General features: G+C 39.7%; 1 protein-coding gene across 4 annotated transcripts in view; it reads right to left on the bottom strand.

Annotated features, from left to right (window-relative positions):
- Window positions 1-26,433, bottom strand: part of PIBF1 (progesterone immunomodulatory binding factor 1) — a 123,872-nt gene that overhangs the window by 46,151 nt on the left and 51,288 nt on the right. For all 4 annotated transcript variants that reach the window (XM_069970614.1, XM_069970611.1, XM_069970612.1 and 1 more), the window contains exons 11-13: window positions 16,954-17,119; window positions 15,215-15,365; window positions 13,860-13,950 (exon numbers count right to left, since the gene is read on the bottom strand). In XM_069970614.1, coding sequence (XP_069826715.1) covers window positions 13,860-13,950; window positions 15,215-15,365; window positions 16,954-17,119 — 408 coding nt within the window. The remainder of the gene's footprint in view (window positions 1-13,859; window positions 13,951-15,214; window positions 15,366-16,953; window positions 17,120-26,433) is intronic.

Raw genomic sequence — 26,433 nt, 5'->3', positions numbered from 1 at the left:
TATATGCGGACGACCTGCTTCTTACTCTTTCCTCTCCTGATGTGTCCCTTCCCAGAGCTATAGCTCTTATAAATAACTTCGGCCTTTACTCTGGCCTAACAATTGGTCAAAATCTGCCATTATGTACTTACACCCTGACAGAGCCCCCCTAATGAATTCCACTGTAGAGGGATTGAAGGTGGTGGAGGTGTTCAGGTACTTGGGCATACATATATGTAAAGACTATACACAATCTATACCTTTAAACGTAGACCCTCTGTTGGTCCTTTTCAGGGAGAAATGCTGGATTTGGGGGTCTCTTCCTCTTTCTGTAGTGGGCAGAATAAATTTAATCAAGATGGTAACTTTACCGAAATGTAGTAAAGAAAAAAGGAGGTTTATAGGTCCTCTAGACAAGTCTAAATGAGGTAAATGACAAGATGTGAAGATGATTTGCAGGATAATTTTACTGGTAGATAATTAAAAAATGTAATGTAACCAAAAGCATGATAAAAACATGGATTAAATCGCAAGTGACATGGTAGAACACAGATAGATACAGATATATTATATAGGATGTATAATTTGTACCAGAAAAAGAACGATAACAATAAATAGGAAAAGTAAGGATAAGAAAAAAATAAAAATAACAATAAAGAATGAAAAATGAAAAAATAGAAAAAATCAAAAATGGAGTGATGAAAAATAAATGAAAAAGATGAAAAAACACTGATAAAAAGGTTAAAAAATTATGCACATAATTGGTATACCAAATAAACTCAATTCATCAGCACTATGTGCTAGAATTAATAATGATAAATCATATATAGAGCCAAGTTCATAGTAAAATGGCGCTTTTGTACCACTTAGTTATGTCACACATGTATGGATGTGTGCTACTCAAAACCAGTTGTAAAGTCTTACGTGGTAGCACTCATATGGCGAACTGTTCATATGGCAAATGCACCTGATATACAGTCAGCTGGAATAGGTTGAGTATTAGTTATCGCGTATATGTAGCGATGAGCATGCGTTTGCTAATAAAGTTAAGTGGTGTATGTTACACCTCTCACCGTTCCTGCGGAATGTAGGGTCCCCGGAGTGGTTGGCTCGTATGTTCAGACTTGCCGGTCTTGGTTAAGCTGTTCCTGCAATGGAGGCGAATGACGTGCTCAGACGCTGAGAGCGAGTACCATGCTCTGATGCTGGGAGCAACTTGCTCCCAGCATCAGAGCATGGTACTCGCTCTCAGCGTCTGAGCACGTCATTCGCCTCCATTGCAGGAACAGCTTAACCAAGACCGGCAAGTCTGAACATACGAGCCAACCACTCCGGGGACCCTACATTCCGCAGGAACGGTGAGAGGTGTAACATACACCACTTAACTTTATTAGCAAACGCATGCTCATCGCTACATATACGCGATAACTAATACTCAACCTATTCCAGCTGACTGTATATCAGGTGCATTTGCCATATGAACAGTTCGCCATATGAGTGCTACCACGTAAGACTTTACAACTGGTTTTGAGTAGCACACATCCATACATGTGTGACATAACTAAGTGGTACAAAAGCGCCATTTTACTATGAACTTGGCTCTATATATGATTTATCATTATTAATTCTAGCACATAGTGCTGATGAATTGAGTTTATTTGGTATACCAATTATGTGCATAATTTTTTAACCTTTTTATCAGTGTTTTTTCATCTTTTTCATTTATTTTTCATCACTCCATTTTTGATTTTTTCTATTTTTTCATTTTTCATTCTTTATTGTTATTTTTATTTTTTTCTTATCCTTACTTTTCCTATTTATTGTTATCGTTCTTTTTCTGGTACAAATTATACATCCTATATAATATATCTGTATCTATCTGTGTTCTACCATGTCACTTGCGATTTAATCCATGTTTTTATCATGCTTTTGGTTACATTACATTTTTTAATTATCTACCAGTAAAATTATCCTGCAAATCATCTTCACATCTTGTCATTTACCTCATTTAGACTTGTCTAGAGGACCTATAAACCTCCTTTTTTCTTTACTACATTTACCATTGTCTTTAGGGTATAGACAACATATAGGTTAACCTCGCCAAGTCATTAGCAGTAGAACTCACACTAACTACCACTTGTGCTAACTTTACCGAAATGTTTATATGTGCTCCAACATATCTTTGTTCCCTTGCCAAGGACCTTTGTTTCTACCCTTGACTCCGCTCTTATTTCCTTTATATGGGGTTCATCCCGCTCTAAACTACAATTGGCAAAACTTCAGCGTCCAAAGTCTTTAGCTGGCATGGCCCTGCCTAACCTTTTTCTCTGCTACCTGGCTGGGCAACTTAAATATTTGAACCAGTGGACTGGGCCCGATTCCCCTACTTCCCCAGAAATTATGTTGTTAGACTCCTCTCCCCTTCCTTCTCTATGGTCCTTACTTACAGCTGACGTCCTGCCGAGAGGCACATATCTCCCTATCCACAAAACCATCCGTAAGATCTGGATGGCTGCCAGATCCGTGATAGGGTACACGGATATTCCAGCAGAGGCCTGTATATGGTCTAATTCCAATTACACGCACCTCATCTCATTGCCAGATTACCAATTCTGGGACAATCTAGGGATCCGAACTCTGGCCGATATCTATGAAGATAATACCTTGGTTACGTTCGATGTCCTTAGGAATAGATGTGACATCGCACATACCCAATTTTATAGATTCCTCCAGCTTCGCCATGCATTATATGCACAGTTTCCCCCCCTCACGCCCTCCGATCTCCTATCCTCTCATCGGGATAATAAGATCTCAGGGACCAGGTGGCTTGATCTCTATGCTCTATGACCATCTGATCAGGGCCAAAGCATCACATCACCCACTCCCATCCACCTCTATATGGCAAACGCTTATTCCTTCCCTCACCGATGAACATCGTGAAGAACTGCTAGAATCTCACCTACATGTTTCCCCAGCTGCTAATAATAAGTTAACGCAGCTGTACATTATACATCAGTGTTATCTCACTCCTGTCAGACTGTTCCGAATGGGTAAAATTCCCGAACCCACATGTCCTAAATGCCAATATCAACCAGCGGACTTCTGGCATATGATGTGGGCTTGTCCCCGTTTGGTAGAATTTTGGGAAGGAGTAGTTACTCTATTGTCGGAGGTTATACAAAAACCGGTAACACGAGACCCAGCTATGTGTCTTCTTGGTATTATGGATGAGGAACTATGGCCACATCATACCCGTATATGTTTGAGAGAAACATTATTTTTAGCTAGGAAAGCCATCGCCCTGAGATGGATTGACAGGAGACCCCCCGTAGATCCACCTGGATTGCAATGGTTAACAAAATAGTAGATTACGAAAGAATTGTTTTCACCCACAGGAAATGTCCACGTAAATTTCCTAAAGTTTGGGGATTGTGGTGTAATTCACCACTGACCGCGACACCTGATCATGCAGTTAGAGCCTAACCAATTACTTGTTTAAGACATGACTGGAGTTGGTCCATGTTGGACCGTATGTTTGTGATGTTCGTCAAGATTTGAATTCATGTTTCTGCTTGTCTGAGGGGTTTTTCTGTAAAACTTTATACTGACTCACTTTGTATCTTATACCTCTTTTACCTGCTTGTCATCCATCGTTATTCTGTGAATTACTTTAATAAACAGAGTTTAAAAAAAAAAAAAAGAATCCCTGCCATGTTTGACAGTAGGTTTGAGTTGACATTGTAGGTTTCATCTAGTGATCATCAGAAACACACACAACAAGAAGTCTTGTCCATGTTATGAGGTTTTTGCACCACTGAAAAAGCTAAGCATGTTTTATAGTATCAAGAAAGGTTTGGCTACTGCATGTCTACCATGAATATTATTTCTGTGCAATGTACATCTGACAGCTTTAACAGTCTTTTGCCTTCATGTAATGTTTTCTATCTTGTATTGTTCCTGCCTGTTGCCTAGCTATTGTATAGTGCTCTGGAATTAAGGGCACTTTATAAATAAATAATAATAATAATAATAATAATAATAATAATAATAATAAAAATAACGCGGTCCTTAAACTTGCAGTCAACTCTTCAATAATTTGAGGGGCTGTAGTTTTATGTTTTTGGCTACAGTTTATCTGCAGATATTCTGCTGGACTTTGCCAGTCATACAGAAATGTGATCAAGGAAAAAGTAGACCTCACCACACCCATCTATTCAGTCACGAATGCCCCTACCAGACACGCACCAAGCATCATTTCCCTTTGGAACTTTGTCAGGACTGACACATCACACCAATAAAACAAACAGATTTTTTAGAATGCGACATAATGAAGTCTATGAATATATAAACTACTTGATAAAAAAGGAAGCATTAGCAGTGATGGCAGGTGTGTCAGAAAAATATCAATCTGACTAAAAAAGTAAGGATTATCTAGTTATTTTGTCCAACCACTGTAAGCATATTGTATTATAACATAAGTTATTCAATGTCAATTAAGGCCAATTTATTCATGCCTGAAAAGTCCCAAAATGTTTCTTCTTTCGGCAAGATCTCTTATCTCTAAACAGAAACCAATTTAGAAAATGTGCTCAACACTATTCTTGTAAAAATCAAAAACCTTCATGACAGCATCATTCTGATTCCTCGACTGCACACTGCCACATTGTTCAATATTCGGCTCTCTTACACAGTCCAGTTATCGGCGGAATGAATGTCCATAGGAATGGTCGGTCCCAAAAACTGAACTGTGCAAACCTTGCAGTGATCAGCTGATGAACGAGAAAACATTTGTTTGTTGGTTGTACACATTTTTAGCACGGCTATTTATATCATTATTATTGGCCACGTGTTGCCCTGTGTAAACAGCTGATGGGCAGCCGACCATGATGCAATTAAGGGGCCGAATGAGTGAACCAGCTATCTTTATTGTGGCTCAGCCTTCAACAAATCGAGCCACGTAAAGGCTTATTAAGCAAGTGCCGATCAACAAGATGGGCACATGTCATTGTGCAGCCCTCGGCCTGTGTAAAAGTCGGAGTTAAAAGCTGTCTTTGTTTTTATCCTAGGCATGGACAAATATTAATTCCTCATAAAATATTTACACCATACCAATCTCCGCAAAGGTTATCAGGGAGAATATAAAATTGGATGTTTCACTATAGAAAGCCCCTTCTGCCATAGGGGTGGTCAGCTGAGCTCCACTGTCCAAAAATTTCTGTAAGCAGATAAAATCATAAGAGTGGAGACAAATTCTGTTCTCTTTACATTACTTGTGTATTGTATAATAATAGTGGCACATGTCTTCAGACACCTGTAAGGAGGTAGCTGTGCAGAGCATGTAGAAAGTCTCTATGTGGCCAGTTGTTTTTTTTTCCTGCAACTGAATCCACAAAACCTTTACAAAGCAAACACATTCACCACTATTATAAAGGTGTACAAAGCAAGCTAAGAAAAAAAAGCTTAAAGCTAAACCATTATGTCAAGAAATGAGCACTAGGCACAATATGTATCTTCACTTCATTTGCTTTGAAAAGCTTAATAATGAATGCTAATGACAGGAGGTGAAATGTCAGGACAAGAAATGTACAACCAGAAAATCTTGTTTTGTTCTTTCAAGATGAGCCTTGAGTGAAATAAAAACATTACGCTGATACTTTTCAAGTTTCATCAAGTTTCTGTAATGTTTCATTTAAAGTTATTAAGTCCAACCTGTCCTCAATTTCCTGAAAAAAAATGCTGGAAACATTAGCCATGGAAAGTTAAGAACTAAAGCTATTCCAATAAAATGCAAGTGAAACAAAAGCTCGGCGGAGAAAGGATTTTCTTTAAAATACTGTCTGACTTTAGAGGATTTTTACACATCTTACTAAAGATACTGTATCTGCAAGGAAACGACTGAGCCCAAATTGTCATTGATCTTAAAGGGGTTATCCAGCGCTACAAAAACATGGCCACTTTCTTCCAGAGACAGCCCCACTCTTGTCTCCAGCTTGGGCGGGGTTTTTCTGCTCAGTTCCATTGAAGTGAATGGAGCTTAATTGCAAACCACACCTGAACTGGAGACAACAGTCGTTTTGTCTCTGAAAGAAAGTGGCCATGTTTTTGTAGCACTGGATAACTCCTTTATTAAATGACTTCTGAACAGAGAAAATAATTCTGCTGCTCTTGGCCAAATGTTGGAAATCAGGCCACCCTCCTAAATCCAACATCACTATAAAATACACATATATAGAAAAAAGGAAATAGTGGCACCACGGAGGCATATAACAAAGCATATCCACTAGCGGCGGCTGCTGGACCAATGCTTGGTGGTGCTAACCAAAATACAGAGTCCAGCATAAATCCACAATAACTGAAGAAAAGAGAAAGGTTGCACTTACCAAAGCTGTCTTCACAATCTTTTATTCACATCTTAGAAAAATGGACATAATGTGGACATATAGGGGGAGATTTATCAAAGGGTGTAAAATTTAGACTGGTACAAACTACCCACAGCAACCAATCACAGCTCAGCTTTAGGCAGTGCTGAAAGGAAAGCTGAGCTGTGATTGGTTGCTGTGGGCAGTTTGCACGAGTCAAAATTTTACACCCTTTTATAAATCTCCCCCATAGTGAGCAGACGATGACAGACTGTTTCACACACACAGACTCTTCCACGGACATAGTGTGGACATATAGTGAGCAGATGCTAGACACCAAGTAGTGACAGACTGTTTTACCCAAAAAGGCGCTTCCACGGACCTCCCACCACGGGAGGTCCGTCAACGCTCGGTGTATCTAGCGTCTGCTCACTTTATGTCCACACTATGTCCGTTTTTCTAAGATGAAGAAATAAAAGATTGTAAAAACAGCTTTGGTAAGTGCAACCTCTCTTTTCTTCAGTTATTGAATATAAAAACACACACCAAACAAAAAAATATCAGATACAGATTATAGAGGGGATGCTGAAATGCCTGCTTTAAATATGTGCTGACACCATCTAAGTGGTTTATTTCTGCAGAAACTGCATAAAATCATGTGATTTTTGCTCACGATTTGTCTATGCAGATTAACCTGTGAAAACTGGGAAAAAAATATCAATTGTTTTGAAATCTGCACCTGTGGATTTTGCTGTGGGTCAGGGTTATTCTGCTACAGTACATTACCTGTGGTGTTTATTGTGGCTCTTTGTTTTCCCACTGGAGTCAAAAGGGGGAATCTACAACAAATCCACGCACTATTGATATTCTGCAGTTGTAAAGATTCACAGCACAGATAAATTTCTGTCTATCATATAGAAGGGACAATGAGCATTATCATCAAATTCTCTTATACAGTATAGGGGTTTTTAAGCTGGACAAACTTTTTAAAGGATTACTGTTACTTTAAAGACTTTCAACTTAAAATACTGTGTATGGAATGAAACACACTTTCGTATGGAATTATGGATCAGCTATGGATAGTTTTTCTTACAATTTGTTAATGTGACCGTAATCTTTCTGAAAGGGTATTAGTCTCATGTCTGAAATGCCAGGACACCCACACAGTATTCTAAACCAACAAGTTTGGTATAAACAACTTCCACTCTTAAGTTGGGCTAAAGAGCACGTGAGAACACCTTGCATGCAGAATATTGTGCATTCTTGCTGTTCAGTGAAGGTGCAGTGACAGATGTCTTTTGTCATGTAAGACATTATAGTGTAATAAATAGGACTTCTGCAGATGTCTGACAGAATAATGAAGCTTGGTATTATACAAATCTAGTCAGATTCAGTGGCTTGTCGTGTTTCCTGATCATAAGCTAACACAGTTTCCAGATGCTGACTCATGGCACCGGCATCAGCCAAAGGTTTTCCTGCCGCAACATGACTGGACAGAAAGGAAACCATGTTTTTTCATAGATGTTAAATCAGTGTAGAGACATGTTACGATAAATGAAACTACATAGTAATCAACATATGAGAAGCACATAGTGATACAGGTATATACTTTCCCCCGCACGTAGTTGAAAAGCAGTGTAATGCCAAGTTACATGGATCAGCTATAAGAATGCACAACTACTGTCTGCATACTGAGAGTAGTCTATTATCTAGAATCACCAGAGAAGATATTAAAAGTGCAATTTTAGTTGCTTTTTAAAGTTGGCGAAACACCTTCAATAACTAGCACTCCTCCTTGTAAAACCCATGTGACTCTTATCAGCAGGAAGCTCCTGTGCACATATAATAAGTACCTCTTCTTTCTCCCTTTTTACCTGTTGGTGCAATGGTGAGTAGTAACACCTTGTTCACAATCGTGTTGCTTGTTGGCCGCCTTCTCCACTGGCGGAGCCTGCGGGGTGTGGGAGGGCCAAGTGGGTTTGGTCCTGTGACATTGGGGCTGCAGGGCTATTCGGGCCCCCCCCCTCCCCTATTGTCGTTTGCCTTGCAGGGTTGGGGGTCGCTGACCGACACAGTGTTAATTTAGTGTAGGGACTCTTGTGGGCCAGGGGTCCACTTAAGTATAAAGTATATAGGCATCTTTTGGTTTGTTGTGCAGATCAATAGTCTACCGATACAAACAAAAAAAAAGTCTTCTGTGTCGCTTGCATACATGCTCTTTCTCCCAATCAACAACCTACATAATACACCTGTATATTGAGGACATGGAGGTCAGAGAACGTGTGCTCTCAGAGGAATGTTATATGGCACTACGCATTAGCAACTTTAAAATTAGCAGAACACAAAGTGATGATGGACAGATGGAGAAGATGAGAGGCCACTAGACCCAAAAGGCTAGTAAAAACAGTAAAGCTAGTATGGCTGCAACAGAGCAAACAGGTAATGAAAGTGATGATGCTCAGACTGACAAGTCCATTAACAGTATGAAGGCTGAAATGCAGCTACACAATGGAAAGGGAACATCAGGAGAACAAGTGTACAAACATTTTTTTTTCTCTTTGTTCAGACTGATCAGGACAAAGTGGTAGATAGCAATGATAAGAATGTTCCCTATTTCACAATCACGTCCAAATACAAGTCACAGAATATTTCACACTAATTATGTAGGTGATTTAGCAACATGTAAATGTTTTCTTCATTAGATTGTGAACATGCTTACACCAAATTCCCACACATTATCATCATTTTTTGGATTAATAATCATCTACACACCAGATGTATTACTCTGTCTGAGATAAAAATTAATGGTACATATGGGCAATATCAACAAGACTTAATCCCCTATTCCACGGGGCGACTGGAGGAGCAAACAAGCACTCTCAGATCTCGTTTGCTCCTCGTTCCCCGCTCACTGCCGCCGTTATCCCACGTGGGGGGTGGGGGAGGGGCTGCCCAGGTGGGATAGATCGTCCGGGCAGCCCACAACATACAGCAGCGTCTGCTGCCGCCACTCCTATTCCACGGAGCGACGGCAGCAGATCGCTGCTGTATCAGTCGTTTGTTTTTCAACATGTTGAAAAACAAACGACTGCAACAATCAGCCGACATGAACGATGTCTGCTGATCGTTGCCTTCTATTCCACAGGACGATTATCGTCCGTAACGGCAGATATTGGCTGATAATCGTTCCGTGGAATAGGGCCTTTAGGGGTCCATTTACACAGAAAGATTATCTGCCAAAAGATTTCAAGCCAAAGCCAGGAATGGATTTGAAAAGAGAAAAAATCTCAGGCTTTCCTTTATGACCTAATCTCTGTTTATGGTCTGTTTATGGCTTTGGCTTCAAATCTTTGGCAGATAATCTTTCTGTGTAAATGGACCCTTACTATTTTATTCTGAACATTGGGAACAGTGGGTTCATTGTGGTCATTACATTCATAACAAAACAATGCAAATATCCAGGATAACTGTTTAATATTTTTTGTTGGCCATAATGTTATTCATGGGATCGAAAATGGCTGAAACTTTGAGATTGGCTGATCCTCTTTATATGAAATACAGCTACTATGCTTTTATTTGTACTGGATCACAATCTAAATTCGCCTATCTGTATTAGATGAGGCCACACCAAAGATTTATAAAGCAGTAATATTATGCCCCTGGCATACAGCAGTGGAGAGGGACCGGGACAGGCGAGTATGCTTTGTTATTTTAAATGTTGTTTCAACTTTGTACACTTCTTTAGAGAAGAATATAGCTAGTTAAATGCAACTGCAGTCATTTTATCATGTTTAAAGAAAGATGGTGTAGAAAGCACCACATAGATGGATGTATGAACATGGCCTTGATAGTGACTCAAAAAGGGTCTCAAAAGCAAGTGTGAATATTAATCATCACAGCCAATCTAGCAGCATAGAAGTAGAAACTGCCAAAAGACTAAAATATTAAACTTAATGTATATGGAAAAAAATATGACAGAAACACACAAACAAGTAACTAAATAAATAAATAAATAAATAAATAAATACATAAATTAGGGTCCTGGAAGGACATAAATCATGCTTATTAGAGACGTTTCCCAGGACTGGATGCAGCTTTTTTCAGCACCCGGGGAGGAGCGGCATTGAGTTAAATAGCAGCAGGCAGATTGCAGAGATAATGAAGCACATCACTTCGTTATGACTGTAAATTCACTCATCTCTAATACTTATCATTCATTCTTGATTATTTTCATATCTTTTCAGTGATAACTTGCAGGTAGCGTTGGACTTAAAGAAGAACTCTGGCCACAACTAAAAATTCAAAGCAGGCAGGGGGTGGGGGGAACATAATAAAGAATATATATTTATCTTTCCCCCTCAGCGACACTATCTCTCTGACAGCTTTCAGACTTCATTTTCTCCCGGCATCCTGCTACATCAAGACCTGGGGGAAAGTACCCGCTCAGCCAGCGGTGTCATCGGTGTCTGGCCTCAGTCACTAACTGGGCGGGCATTCTTGAGCCTAGATCGTAGCAATGCTAGAGGAGAACGGCGGAGATCAGAGATTGGTAATGCGGATGAGTTAGTTTACATTCGTTAAGTTTCCACTCCAACCTCCTGCCTTCACTGGATTTTTAGTTGTGGCCAGAGTTCTCATTTAACACTGCAGGGTAATTTTCTAATGATCTGTATGGTAGTATAGTTTAATAAAAATCTGTAACAGACATAACTCCATAGAGCTTGTGTAAGAACGTGACAGGTGAGCAATGTGGGGTTTGGCTTTATGTTTTTTTTTCCCAAATAGCAGTATATATAGTATATATGAGCCAATTAGGTCACGTGCCAATTGGCAACTCTGAACTGATAAATGTCTTTGGGGGAGATCATCTAAACCGAGAGACATGGCATGCTCACCAAAGTTATCTGCCTTCTGCAAGATATTGCCACAGGTCACAAATCACATGGTGCCCAAATGGAAGCACACTTTTGAAGCTTTGAAATACTACCACATCTCCCTTATTCACCCGACTTCACAACATCAGACTTTCACCTCTTTCCAACAATGATGTTATTTTTAAAGGGCAAGGATTTTCCAGATGATGTGACTCTGATTTCCAAAGTCTGAAGATGGGAGAACAATGTCTGCCTAGATGGCACCTATGTAGTGAAGGACTAATAACTGTGCCAAGTTGTGTCGCTCTCAGACCACAGGAAGTGGGTCAGAGGAAATGTGAGTAAGTGAGTGAGGGGACAGGTATAGGTAGGGAGTGAAATAAATACAAAATGTAAGGGAGAATAATCATCTTAATAGAGGTGATCTATCTATCCACAATAGTTTCTGAGAAGCGCAGTTATCTAGATTTTGTTTTAGGGATGCAATAAAAAGGGACAATCCCATTTGAATATATGTTCTATGCAGAAAGGCATGTTGACTCCTCAGTGAGAAATATAGTTATCACATAGATGAAAATGAAATTTTTGTTGTTAATCACGAGGTGATGTGTTATAATGTACAATATCAGGTTTGTTGTTACTGAATAGAAGACCTGAAATTCTGACAATTCATAGTACTGTTTGGCAAGGATTGGGAGAGGAAGACAAGTCATCTGCAAAAGTTGGCATGGGGCAGCCCTATCTAGCGGCCTGACAGACTGTAACAGCTTGTGGTGATTTAGAAGGCCTTTAAGGAGATGCTTCAGGGGGGAAATACAGAACTTTTAGTGCATTTAAAGAGGGGTCTGCTAAATCTCATTGAACACAAGGCTTGAAAAGTAGTTCTATCAAATGCCTTCTGTACAGTATATCGAGCACTAAAAGTGCAAATGCTGTTTTAGCTTATATGAATAATGTTTAACATCTTTCGGACATTGTCCGCGGGCTGTCGCCCTGGGAAAAATCCTACTTAATCCATGCGGATTATGGACGGTAGGAATCTATTTAAGCGGTTAGCTAGAATTGCAGTAAAGAGTTTTAAATCTATATTGAGGAGTCATATTAGTCTGTAATTGGAGTGGGGGGTGAAGACCTTGTGGAGTTTCAGCCGATATGTCGTCTGAGAGTTTTTTTTGCCATAGAAATAACATCAATAGCTTTAGTCCTCATTTCTATATATTTTTTTTTTTTTATAGTACCTTGCTGTGAGGTCACTCAGACCAAGAGTCTTCTGTAACTCTTGTTTTGCCCTATTCAACACTGCCATCTGTAAGCCTGGGAATCAGGCATCTGTGATGACCAAACCTGAGGTTGGGTGCAGAGACTGGAATAGAAAATGTGAAATGTTCTGCAAATCATATCCAGGCTCACTGTGTTGTGCCCTGGCTGGAGTTGTATTTTGTGGGTCAGGTTTAATTTCTGTTTTTCAGATGATGACCAAGCAGGAAAGATGTTGTCTCCAATATGGTGTGTGTTAACTGACAGGAAAAATATAATATCTAGTAAAGTAAGTGTAAAGTAAGTTTTAACATTGGAGAGCTTTTTTTCTCCTAATCCTGAAGTGACAGGTGTATAACCAGTATACTCAGTGTATATGCTCATCTAATAATCTACTGGTAGCTTTAAAGTGGTCATTAACAAATACAGAAATACGTGGTGACAGCCTGGAGGTAATGAACTAATGTTCTATTTTGCCAAGTTGTACATCTGGTTTTAAAAAAACAGTCCTCAAATTCCATTGAACATTTTAAGGCCACGTCTACATGGCGTAAGAGACCAGCCGGGTCATGGAACGGCTGGTGTCACAGAAGATAATCCCGGCCGGTACTGCAGTACTGGTCGGATGATCTTCACTGCAGTTGAATTCGGATGAGGGTGCTTCAGTAAGCGCCCGCATTGCGACTTCCCCGTTTCACACAATGGCTCTGGCCGCACTCCCCATTGTGGGAACTGACAGGTTTTCTGTGGCCGATATTCACTAAATAGCAGCCGCAGGAAACTTACAGGTCAGTTAGGGATCCCAGCCGGAATGTTTACCATATGTATACACTCCGGCTGGGATTCCCACAGATGCAGCACTATGTAAGTACCAGAGAAATCATGGCCGTTGTCACAACGGCCGTGATTACTGCAGCACTTACGCACTGTGAACAAACCCTAAAAGTAAAAGCACATTTAACAGCAAATAAAGCAGATATATATATATATTTTTTTTTAAAGACGGCATGTTTGTATGGAGGCACGTCCATAGCAGGTAAACAAACACTGAGTTTTATGTTTTTTTAGCACACTTTTCTAAATCAAAGCAAGTGTTTAGATGGGCTCCGCATTGCTCATCACCCACCAGAGGTGGAGGGGAAGGGGGGGGGGGGAACGAGGCCAGCTAGCTTATTAACAAACATTACAAAGTTATAAAACTTTGTAATGTGTGTTTATTAAGCACAAAACGCCGGAGCTGTCCTTTAACTGCTCTGTGCAGGCATGTTATTGTGTAGTCATAGTTATATACTGTAGCTCAACATTTTGTTATCCAATGCATCCCTTTTTCCATTGTGCCCTCAGAAAAATGGCAGAACACACCGTGTACTTTTTAATTACACTCTGTTACCTTTGCTTTAGCCTCCGTTTAGCTGTAGTAGGGATATTGGCTCCATATCCATATGAAAACAAAACTCTTTCTGCTTCAGCTTCATCTTCCACTGTAAAAGGAGGAAAAAAAAAAAAAAAAGATTATGGCCACATTCTTAACTTTCATTTTGCAAACTTGCACATGAGAAAGTACACTAAAGAATGAACAATTTACATTAAACACTGCATTACAGTTCTTCTGAATGATGCCACATGCGGGGAAGCAGCATTATATAAAACATAGACTGCTACACGGATGGAATACGTTGACAGAAGATGTTTTCTAAGGGCCCTATTCCATGGGGCGATTATCGCTCGCATAATCGTTAACGATAAACGATCCAAACAACCACTATTACGAAAGACCTGAAATCGTTCACCCATTTACACGGAAAGATAATCATTGCTTATGATTGTTCTTGCGGTCGTCTTGTCGTCGCTATTGTGTTCGTCACTACTGAGAACAACCGAACGACTTCTTATTCAATGCAAACAATTTGCGAACGAGCAACAATAAAAATAGGTCCAGGTCTTATTAAATGATCAACGATTTCTCGTTCAATCGTTAACTGCTATTCAACCGAACGATTATCGTTTAGATTCAAACGATTTAACGATAATCTGAACGATAATCGTCCGGTGGAATAGGGCCCTAAGACATACACATATAAATTAACAGTACCTCTGGTCCCGAGCTGCTACTATCCCACGTGTATACAGGTATATTTTATGGTTAGGTTAATGCTTTGTGTTTTCTCAGTGCACCATTATTTGAAAGAAAATTTAAGAACAGAAGATCAAGTAAAACTGTGTTAAACCTATCCAGCACCATTTGTTTTAGAGGGAAGCTTAAATTGTCACTGTCATTGTAGCTTTAAAATGTAAATCAACAGTAGATAACAGTAAAGCAAGTTTTTTTGGCAAGGAAAAAAAAAAGAAAAAAGAGAGAGACTAAACACAGGAAGTGCAGTGTTTCCTGGGTCATCTGAGCGCTCACAGAGAAAGGCAGTCATGTGATTGATGGACACATTGAGCTGTGACTCTCTGTACTGGCTGGGACTTCATTTGTTTTCAACCAGCACAAGACTAAAAATCTGCCTTCAGGAGACTGGACCTGGATACAAGTAAGTATAGCTTTGTTTTAAAGCATAACAACTTAACAAAATAATAAATGTAAATTGCAAACATGGTTTATATCACATCCCCTGTTGTTTTAAATTTTAGAAGTTATAAGGACAGGTACACATGGGTAAACACAGACAGAAGAAATATTTAAGTTGAGCAATTCTTGTTCCCTAAACAAAAATAAAGTAAAAATTAAATCTAAAAACTTGCTTTGTGCAGACTGAATTATGACATCATCCAGTTCCTGTTCTAACTTTTCATATGTCTCCAGTCTTGTGCGTTGTTCAGAATTCTGTGCCTGTAGCTCTGTAACTTGTTTTTCTGTGGAGGCTTGAAGAGCATAAAATTCCTTGGTTAAAACCTAAGAGAGAAAACAAATCTTATTTAAAAATCTACATCTTATTAAAGAGGGTATTCAATTTCTCAAGAATTTATACTCTATCCACAGGACTGAGGATAAACTGATCAGTGGAGCCACAGCTGTTGGGACCCTGAGAATAGGGACAAAACTGTCTGGAATTTAACACATGATGCGGTTGGAGCAAGTGCTACCTTTATTCTCTATAGGGCCTCTGAACATTGGGATGCAATTTATCAGTGTAAACAATATACACTTTGGGGGACATTTATCAAGCAGGTGTAAAGTAGAATTGTCTTAGTTACCCCTACCAACCAATCAGGTTCCACTTTTCATTCCTCACAGATTCTTTGGAAAATGAAAGTTGGAATCTGATTGGATGCTAGGGGCAACTGGGCTTATTCTACTTTACACCAGTTTTGATAAATCTCCCCCTTATTATGGCTATGTTGACATGAAGTTTTTTTCCTTTTAATATTTTTTAAAATGACGTCCTTTCATCGGTCATTGCACGTTTTGGATGACGTAATAACCATCACGGCTGTTGGTACATTATTGTAATTCAGGTAGATTGATTGCCCTAGAGTATTTTATTTGAAAAGTCCATTTAAAAATTATGCTTTTCTCTGATTTTTACTTAATGTGAGATAAGATAGTCTGGGGGGATGGGGTAGTGTATGTGGAAGGGTCAGGTAGGGTTGCGTATGGGAGGGATGAGGGTCAGGTGGGGTAGTGTATGAGGAGGGCTGAGGATCAGGTAGGGTAGTGTATGGGGAGGGATGAGGATCGGGTAGGGTTGTGTGTGTGTGGAACGGTCAGATAGGGTAGTGTTTGTGGAGGGATGGGGGTCAGGTGGGGTAGTGTATGGGGAGGAATGGGGGTCAGGTGAGGTAGTGTATTGGGAAGGATGGGGGTCAGGTGGTGTAGTATGTGTTTGTGGTTTTTAGTTTACTTCACACAATTATTTTTTGGTTTATTAAGTACAGATATATATATTACAATTACATATTTTTGTTATTTAAACTATAAATATCGCAAAATTATGGTGTTTTTTCCTAAAGTGACACACCATCCGAGTTATACTCGTTTTTTTTTGTGGACTGCTGACACACCAAGCTCCAAAAGGTTGCACATCACTGTTTTAGAGTGTAGGAGAGTTATAAAGGAGAGATGTAAAACATACTAAAAGAATATTCCTTTCTCTCTGTTAAGAAACATGTAAAGATTGCTGGAAAACACATGGTTAAACTACAAGTTTAGACATACATTGATTCGCCTTGAACATTTAAGTATTTTTTTGTGCTAAGTCAGCAAATATTCAGAGAAATTTAAATGAAGCAATGAATGCTCCAAAGCAACAAAGTGCACACTGGGTACAAGCAAGGGGTGAAGCAAGGACAGAAAATCGCAATGTACAAAGATGACAGACAACAGAGATGCGCTGGATGTCCCAGGTGTGGGAACAGAAAGTCTTATCAGGTCATCATAGTGACGATGATGTTGCTAAGAAAAATGGGGAAATATGTAACTGACTGAGATTTCTAGATGACAATGCGACTCAAGTATTCTACATTATACTCTCAATCCATACCTCTAGCTTTTTCTGATACTTTTCACACTCTAGTTGACATTTCTGTAAGTTTTCGGTGGTCTCTTCCAATACCATGTGGGCGCGTTCAGCCTCAAAAGATTTCATCTTAGCTTGATGAAGAAGCTCAGACATTTTGTTTTCTGTACCCAGCTGTAATTGTCTGAATCTGAAAAAAATATGCAGTAAAGGATATAAGTATTACTGAAAATAATAGCTATATTGGAAAAAAAAAAAAAAAGAAGAAAACTTAAACCAAAATTTACTCTGCACAGAAAATAGAAAACAATGGCCAAAAACCTGACCCTACATATAAGGAAGAGTAAAAATCCATAATCAAGCTGTGAATGATGTGTAAAATAATTCTATTGACATATAGCGCAATGTTTTGGCAATCCTATGTATAATGCTGTTAGTACAAGTAAATGAATGGTTGTTTTTACCTGGTTGTCGACTGCTTTGGCGTAATTCTCGATATGCGTTAAATTGTAGATCTTTTGCAGGTACTTGGTACTTGGTAACGTTAGTTAGCAACAAGATGGTTACTGTAACCTCCGCTGGAGGCGCCCCGGCCGGCGGCACTTCTCCGCGGTGGGTTACGCTGACGTTTGCGGTTCAAAAATATTTCCCGGGAAGGCTGAGTGACGTCACTACTTGTACGGGAGCTCGGAGAGACCGAAAAAGTAATCTTTTTTAACCGCAAACGTCAGCGTAACCCACCGCGGAGAAGTGCCGCCGGCCGGGGCGCCTCCAGCGGGGGTTACAGTAACCATCTTGTTGCTAACTAACGTTACCAAGTACCTGCAAGAGATGTACAATTTAACGCATATCGAGAATTACGGCAAAGCAGTCGACAACCAGGTAAAAACAACCATTCATTTACTTGTACTAACAGCATTATACATAGGATTGCCAAAACATTGCGCTATATGTCAATAGAATTATTTTACACATATATTATCCCCCAGTGAACCTACGGGTCTTTACTTTTTGACAGTGAGCAGCAATACAGTGCAGCGCTAGTGAGGGGTTATTATAACCTCACTCCTTATATTTTGACAAGCTGTGAATGAATATAGTTAACTATAACTGCTGCTAAAAAGATCAGATCTGACCAATGGGAATGCCTTCAAGTGGTCAGGACAAAGTTTCATTAGCTGCTGTGGTCATGTGCCATTACCTTCACTGTGAATGTCACCACAGGGCTTTGACAACAGAGACTGTGGTGGTTTGGCCTGGACAAGCAATTTATTTTAATAACATTAATCTAGTCTTCTGTTAAGTATTATATACAACATTTTAAGTTTAAATTGTTTTTATTGCAATTTTTTTTATATAAAACATTAAGCAGCCCAGTTGGATACACAGATACCTAAATAAATAGCAGTTACAGTCAATGACTCCCACAAATATCATACAGTGCTGGAACTGAAAGGTAACACAATATAATAACCAAGGTAAGAATAACATTCCTGCACGGTAAAGGCAAAATACATTAAGACATAAGACATAAGCCAAAAAAAATTTGTTTCTCCTCCCACCTTCCCTGGCGCCTTTTTCTAGCCAATAACTATGCAGGGGTGTGTGACAGGCCCTAGGAGCACGCTAGCATCGCAACAACAGCTTCTACATTCATTGGCTGGCTTACTCATATGACTTGTGTGAGTATAAGAACTTGGCTTTTCCTGCTCCTCATCAGATGCCATCTTGAAGGTGTTCAGGGAGCGAAATTGGGACAGGGAGGGTGAGGATTTAGCTGATTTTAGGCAGGAAAGACCCCAAAAGCCCTTGTTAGGGCTACAACTATACACAGCACAGCATATATCTGCAGAAAATCAGTGAATCAACCAGCTAACAGTACAACAGCTTATCCTTAGGGGCCTATTCCACAGGAGCGATAATCGGACGAATCGGCCCCATTCGGCCGATTTTCGCTCTGTGGAATAGAAAGAATGTGTCATCGGCTGATCATTCATTTAAGTTCAGGGCTAAAATAGTCATTCGCCACCAGCGCATCGCTACGATTGAATAGTGGTGATGATTTCAGCAGAACCATACATTACCTGTCCGGGCGCAGGTCTTCTACTCCCAATCCCGCACGGCAGCATCGGCTTCGAAGCGGGGCTGTCTTAACTGACAGATCGCTAAGCCAATCACTGGCCAGGACCGCCGTGGCCAGTGATTGGCTGAGCGGTCTGTCAGTTCAGACAGCCCCGCTCTGAAGCTGCTGCAGCTCCCGGGACCGGGAGAAGAAGACCTGCGCCCGGACAGGTGATGTATGAAGCAAGGGCTGCAAGGACATCGGTAACGATGTCCTTGCAGCCCTTGTTTCACGATCATCGGGGGAATGGAATAGGCCGAGTAAACGAGCGCCAATGTAGCAGATCGGTGCTCGTTTACGTCGTTGTTCGGGCCCTGCTCGGCCCATGGAATGGGACCCTTACAGACAGGCAAGCAGCTGCTGCTCACTGTGAAGAATAGGCTGCACTGTGGATAGATTTTGGAGTAGGGACAGTGAGGATTTTAGAAGATTGTAGACAGGAGAGACCATAAACGCCCTTATCAGGGCTACTTCACAGCATAGACAGCATATAGCTGCTTCCTCCATTAAAAGTGCATAGACTCTCTAGCAGCATATCGGATAGTGACACAGACAGGCAGTCACACAGCTTATAATTATCTTAGACTTTTGTCGGAATATTTTGTCCTAGTTAGTAATTGTCCAAGTTGATTGCCCTCTGCGCCTCATTGAAAGCAGTAAAACACCTGGCACCTGTCGCATGTTTGCACACGTAAATGTTGAGATATATTATATACACCTCTGTAGGCATAGTTGAACCTAAATTCGATCACTTGGAGGTCACCAAGAAACAAGCATTTTTCTTCCATAGACTTAAATGGGATTCGATATTTGATTGAATAGTCGAACATCGCGTTCCATCCAAATCGAATTTCGAGCTTTCGAATATTTCACTACTCGCTCATCTCTAATTCTCACAACCACTGGGTTAGGTAACACTTCTCCTATATAGAACAGAGGAGGACAAACAGGTATAGAACAAACAGATAGCAGCTCCTAAGGAAGGAAGAGACTATGAGAGATGCCTGGCCTCAGATATCTCTACCCAATTCTGCCATTTGGCCCTAAAACGGGGCAAGGTATTATTGCCAACAGCTATTATATTTTCACATTTATAGGCCTGATGAAAAGCCGAAAGCACTCCGCTTTCAGTATCTGGCTATGACATTCTTTGTAATTATCAGGATCAAGTTCCCCAGACTCCTATACCGAAAGGCGATTTTGTCTATTCCCACCAATATTATGGCCAGTTGGGCAGTCCAATGAAACTTAACAGTCAGTATCGTCCCAAGCAATGCTGATATATACTAATCTAAGAGAACGACTTTGTGAATTGCTTTTATTGATTTGGTGCATCTTCTGAATCTTATATTCTTGTAGTGCCACACAAAGTAAGGTTTGTAAATATGTATGACTTGGAACATTTTAGTGGAGATCCTAGACTTTTCCAGAGCTTTTAGGTAAAAAGGAACCACATGTTGCACTGCCTCATACAAGTAAATGGGGTCACATTGCAGCTGTGACTGAACAGTCTGCCAGTGCCAGTGACAAAGCAACCCCATTAATAGTCTCAGTGTGTCAAGTGTGACATGGTGGTTTCCCCAGGAATAGATATGCAGCCCCACCATTTAAAGGAAACCTGTCATCAGAAAATAAATAAAAAAAGATATATATATACACCCACACACATACACTTTTTTTTATTTCAACATACTCTTGAAATCTTGCAATTTCCATTCACACCACTAAGCTGGGACTTGATGTTTTGTATGTGGTAATGATAAGAAGACAGCTTGAAAGAGATTCGTACAGTATTAGGCCATGTTCACACAACATATCTTTTGCATAAATCACGGCCGTTGTTGCAATTTGGTGTGATTTATTCAGAAGATACTTTGTATGTGAATGAATGGAATCCTGGCCGGAGCGTATACACATATTCGTTGAATAGAGTCCGCACAGACATGTCAATTCACACAATGTATTGTGTGCATCTGTGAATTGGGATGCGGGTGCACACGGATGTGCCTGCATCCCAATTCGACAGGAATGAAGATCATCCTGCAGTACCGGCTGAGATGATCTTCTCTGACAACGGCCGTTCTGTGATCCAGCCAGGTCACAGAATTGCCGGTCTAATACACCGTGTGAACATGGCCTTAGAGTGCAAGGTAATACAAGTATATAGAGAAGACAACAGATGATGTTCACAGCTCAGTCACCTCTCTTTAAGGAAAGGGCTCTAGAAAAGTCAGCGGGCATGGCCAGAAATCATTTGTGTCACTGGGACAGCTCTAGTCTATTATTGCCTATGTCTACAGGACTTGCTGTTAAACATATCTGTATGTTTTTAATTTTCTTAAAACAGTAGGCAAGATGGCTGCCCCCTTAATAAAAGGTACAAAAAGTAAAAAACAAAATACAAATACAAAGCTAAGAACATAAAAAAATTAAAACAGATAAAAAAAAAAATTCAGTATCTGACTATATTCAGTAAAATAAATAAATATATAATAATAAAATTAATAATATTATGATTCCTTTAACCCCTTAAGGACAGAGCCTGAAATGGCGTTAAAGGGAATCAGTCTCCTCACTCAGACACCCACCGATAGGTATTTCTAACATGTTGCTATGACATGTCAGAAGTTTTGACAAATGATAGTTACACTTTTAAATGCAGTTTTAATGCAGTTTTTGCGCCAAATAGATGCAGCTGAAAAAAATGAAAATGTATAAATGGAAGATTGATGTCTCCTTTCCAACTGTTGTAGATATACAAAAGAGAGACAGCGGCTAGACTAACAAAAGATAATGCACAGCCAAAAAGTGAAGAAAAATGAACAATATTTTATTAACAACCAACAAAAACATGAATGTTAAAACCACTTAAAAAAGGCCTAATAGGCCAAGATGTAACTACACAAGTGCCCTCCAGGATACATAGGGCAACAAGTAATGTGCCAGGTGGGGTGATACCATCACAATAAATGTCCTGCCTTTATTGCAATATTCAATATTAAATCACATAAATCAATACCAAAAAAGGGGAAAGATAAGGTATATACATCAAATAATCAGAATCAAAGTATACAGAAAATAACCTAATCCATAATGTAAGGGTGTAGGTGCTGTGTGCCAGGAGATCCTGCTATTGCTATAGGTCATGTGTTTACATTATGGATTAGGTTATTTTTGTATACTTTGATTCTGATTATTTGATGTATATACCTTATCTTTCCCCTTTTTTGGTATTGATTTATGTGATTTAATATTGAATATTGCAATAAAGGCAGGACATTTATTGTGAGGGTGTCACCCCACCTGGCACATTACTTGTTGCCCTATGTATCCTGGAGGGCACTTGTGTAGTTACATCTTGGCCTATTAGGCCTTTTTTAAGTGGTTTTAAAATATTGTTCATTTTTCTTGACTTTTTGGCTGTGCATTATCTTTTGTTAGTCTAGCCGCTGTCTCTCTTTTGTATATCTATATCGTTTTTTGGCTAGTTTTTTTGCACCTCTACTATTATATTGGTGATATGCGGTGCCCGCCACACCAATTTGTGCTGCTCCTTTCCAACTGTTGGCTTCATGCCAACATACATCTTCAATAACTGAACGCCAAATAATCATTCAGCTATCAGTGATCTCTCCCGCCCAGCCACCATCCTCCCCATACACAAGAACATTCAGCCAAACTTTTTAAGCTATACTGTGAAATGTCCCATCCATTGTTGGTTATGGATAGAATCCATGCAATATACCTGCAGTGTGAACATAGCCTACCACTGCAGAATATGCTCTAGATTAAAGCCCTGTGTTTGTATAATAGGGAATAAGTAACTAAGCAATTGGGACTTAATTTAAAGAATTAATCTTTTCCTAACATGTGACTAAAACCTTTTGATAAAATGTAATACATGTCTCAACATATTTGACTCAACAATCAGTTTTCAATCTGTTACACTTCCTTGTAGAATAGTACAAAGAGTCCTGTAATATATTTCCCCAGATGACAAAACAGGTCTGAGACATGATGAAATCTCTTTTACAGGTATATTAGCTTTTATTGATACGGTTCTTCCAGTAATGGCTACATGTCTATAGATGCATCGTGTAAATGGGGGAAACAGCTACCAGGAAGTGAATTAAATGACATTAGAAAAGGAGATCATTTCCATTTGTATTCTTTTAGTTCTCTAGGCGAGAAAACATCACTAATACGGTATATGTTGAAGCATGCCAGTTTCTTTTAGAAATAATCCTTGTGCCATTTTACGGGAGCCATATTGAGCTGTGTATAATCTGGATCCTAAACAGAGTCATGTGCAGGAAGCCTACACACACCTTATCAGTAGCTATGTTTATAGATCAGCAATCCGAAAGGTTAGAGAGTAGGGATAAAGCTCTGACTAGTTTCTGTATCTGTAACATATGTACATGTAAATATAGACACTGGTTTCATGCATGGTGTGCTAGGTATCTGAAAAACTGGAATTTATTCTGAAAAGAATTATGCCGCAAACATAAAAAAGTATAGCAGAAAATTGCAAATGCTTTGGTATATGCATATATAAAATATACACAATATATTTTTTTTTATTGCAATATTAGGCTATGTTCACACTACGTATGAGACCGGCCGCTCGCTTCACTGTGTGAACTGACAGGTCTTTCTGCGGCCGGAATTCACAGAATTCCGGCTGCAGAAAACTGACCTGTCAGTTTTTTCCGGCGCCGCACAGATCCCGGCCGGAGCGTATACAATGTGTGTATGCTCCGGCCGGGATCCCATTGCACATAGGCTATGTCCCACCCCGCAAAACTACGGCCGTAGTTTTACGCAGTGTGAACATAGCCTTACTTTAGAAAACAAATGAGGTTCTTCGCATACCATTTGACTAAATAGTGTGTACCATCCCACCATGATAAGGTGACCTCAAGATCCATGGTACAAAACAAATCAACAAACAGCTAAGAAAACGTCAAGGTAGAACATGTGTTGATTGAACTCAATGACCTGTAGATGTCTGTACACAGATATTGCTTCACAGATTATTCATGGCAAATACCCTGGGGCATAAACTTATTAAAAAAAAGAAGCGTGTTTTACCCACACATACAGTATACCTTCTAATTTGTGGTTTTCATACCCAAGGAACAATACCATTTGCTAACTGAAGACACTGTTTGATTTTAAATCTGCATCACCAGCTCTTTAAGATTGTCTATTATACAGACACACTTCATATTTGTATAGAATGTTTATCAACTTTAATGGAAAATCTGTCAAGTGTGATGTAACAGGAACCTTTTGGAAGGACTTTTCAGGCCAAAAATGAAAGGTTCAGTTTGTAAAGGCGCCTTCAGGCTTTTCTTCTTACATTTTTATATAAACAATAAAAAAAAAAACACTCTGAAAATGGGGTGTATAGGGGTGTCCAGGTATTAGGCTAGGTTTACATGAGGCATTTTAGTCGGCCAAACATTTCAGATAAGGCTAGGTTCACACTGCATTTTTGCAATCCGTTTTTTTCATCTGTTTTTTTTTGCAAAAAACTGATTAAAAAAACGGATGCATTTGGGTGCATCTGTTTTTCCATTGACTTCCATTGTAAAAAAAAAAAAAAAAACAGATCAAAACGGATCTGTTTTTCTTAACGGACACAAAAGTAGTGTCAGCTACATTTTTGTGTCTGTCAAAAAAAAAAAAAAAAAAAAAAACGTTTGATCCTTTTTTTTTTTTACAATGGAAGTCAATGGAAAAACGGATCAAAACGGATGCACACAAATGCATCCGTTTTTTGCAAAAACGGATGAAGAAAACGGATTGCAAAAAACGCAGTGTGAACCTAGCTTAAGAGTTGGCTGAACCTGCTGATTTTGAGTGGACTGGCCAACCGTTTTCTCCTGTACGGTGGTCCCTGGACTCTTATTGTCTGCAGATGTTGGGAGAGATTATGTTCTACATAGTAACATAGTAAATAAGGTTGAAAGAAGACAAGAGTCCATCAGGTTCAACCTAGGAAAATCCTACTGTGTTGATCCAGGAAGGCGAAAAACCCCTATGGGGCAGAAGACAAACGCCCCACCACAGGGAGAAACTCCCCCCCCCCTCCCCCGACTGCAATGGCAACCAGAACAATCCCCGGATCAACGTATCACCAGAAATCTAATGCCCATAACTTGTAATATTATATTTTTCAAGAAAATCATCCAGGCCTCCCTTGAACTTATTTAATGAATCAGCCATGACAACATCATGTGGCAGAGAGTTCCACAGTCTTACCGCTCGTATAGTAAAGAACCCGCGTCGATGCTGATGATGAAATCTTCTTTCCTCTAGACGTAGAGGATGCCCCCTTGTCATTGTTACAGACCTAGGAGTAAAAAGACCACTACAAAAATCTCTGTACTGTCCATTCATATATTTGTACATTGTGATCAGATCGCCCCTAAGACGTCTTTTTTCTAGCGTAAATAACCCCAAGCGTGATAACCAGTCCTGGTACTGTAACCCACCCATTCCCTTAATGACCTTTGTTGCCCTCCTCTGCACCCACTCTAGTTCAGCTGTGTCCTTCTTATATACCGGTGCCCAAAACTGTACACAGTATTCCATGTGTGGTCTGACCAGTGATTTATAAAGAGGCAAAACTATGTTCTCATCTTTAGCATCTATACCTCTTTTGATGCACCCCATTATTTTATTAGCCTTGGCAGCTGCTGCCTGGCACTGATCACTAAAGTTGAGTTTACTGTCCACCAATACCCCCAGGTCCTTTTCGGAAGTAGTTTTACCCAGTGTTTTATTATTTAGCACATAACTGTACTTATTATTTCTATGGCCCAAATGCATAACCTTACATTTATCCACATTAAACTTCATTTGCCATTTCTCCGCCCAAGCCTCTAGCTTCTCCAAATCCCTCTGTAATATATTATCCTCCTCTGTACTGATTACTTTACCCAGTTTAGTATCATCTGCAAAAATGGAGATTCTACTCTGTAGCCCCTCTACAAGATCATTAATAAAAATATTAAAAAGGAGTGGACCCAACACTGACCCCTGTGGTACCCCACTAGTAACTAAAACCCAATCTGAATATGTTCCATCAATGACCACCCTCTGTTTTCTATCACACAACCAGTTACTTACCCATTTGCATACGTTTTCCCCGAGTCCCAGTATCCTTATTTTGTAGACCAACCTTTCATGCGGCACAGTATCAAATGCCTTTGAAAAGTCCAGATACACAACATCCACAGCCTCCCCAGGTCCAGTCTATAACTTACCTCTTCATAGAAGCCGATCAGATTAGTCTGACAGGACCGATCCCTCATAAATCCATGCTGGTGCTGCGTCATAAAATTATTTTCATTAAGATACTCCAGTATAGC

This window comes from Dendropsophus ebraccatus, chromosome 5 (genome assembly GCF_027789765.1).
Source record: "Dendropsophus ebraccatus isolate aDenEbr1 chromosome 5, aDenEbr1.pat, whole genome shotgun sequence".
Lineage (NCBI taxonomy): Eukaryota > Metazoa > Chordata > Amphibia > Anura > Hylidae > Dendropsophus > Dendropsophus ebraccatus.
This window is presented reverse-complemented; position numbering and strand designations above follow the sequence as displayed.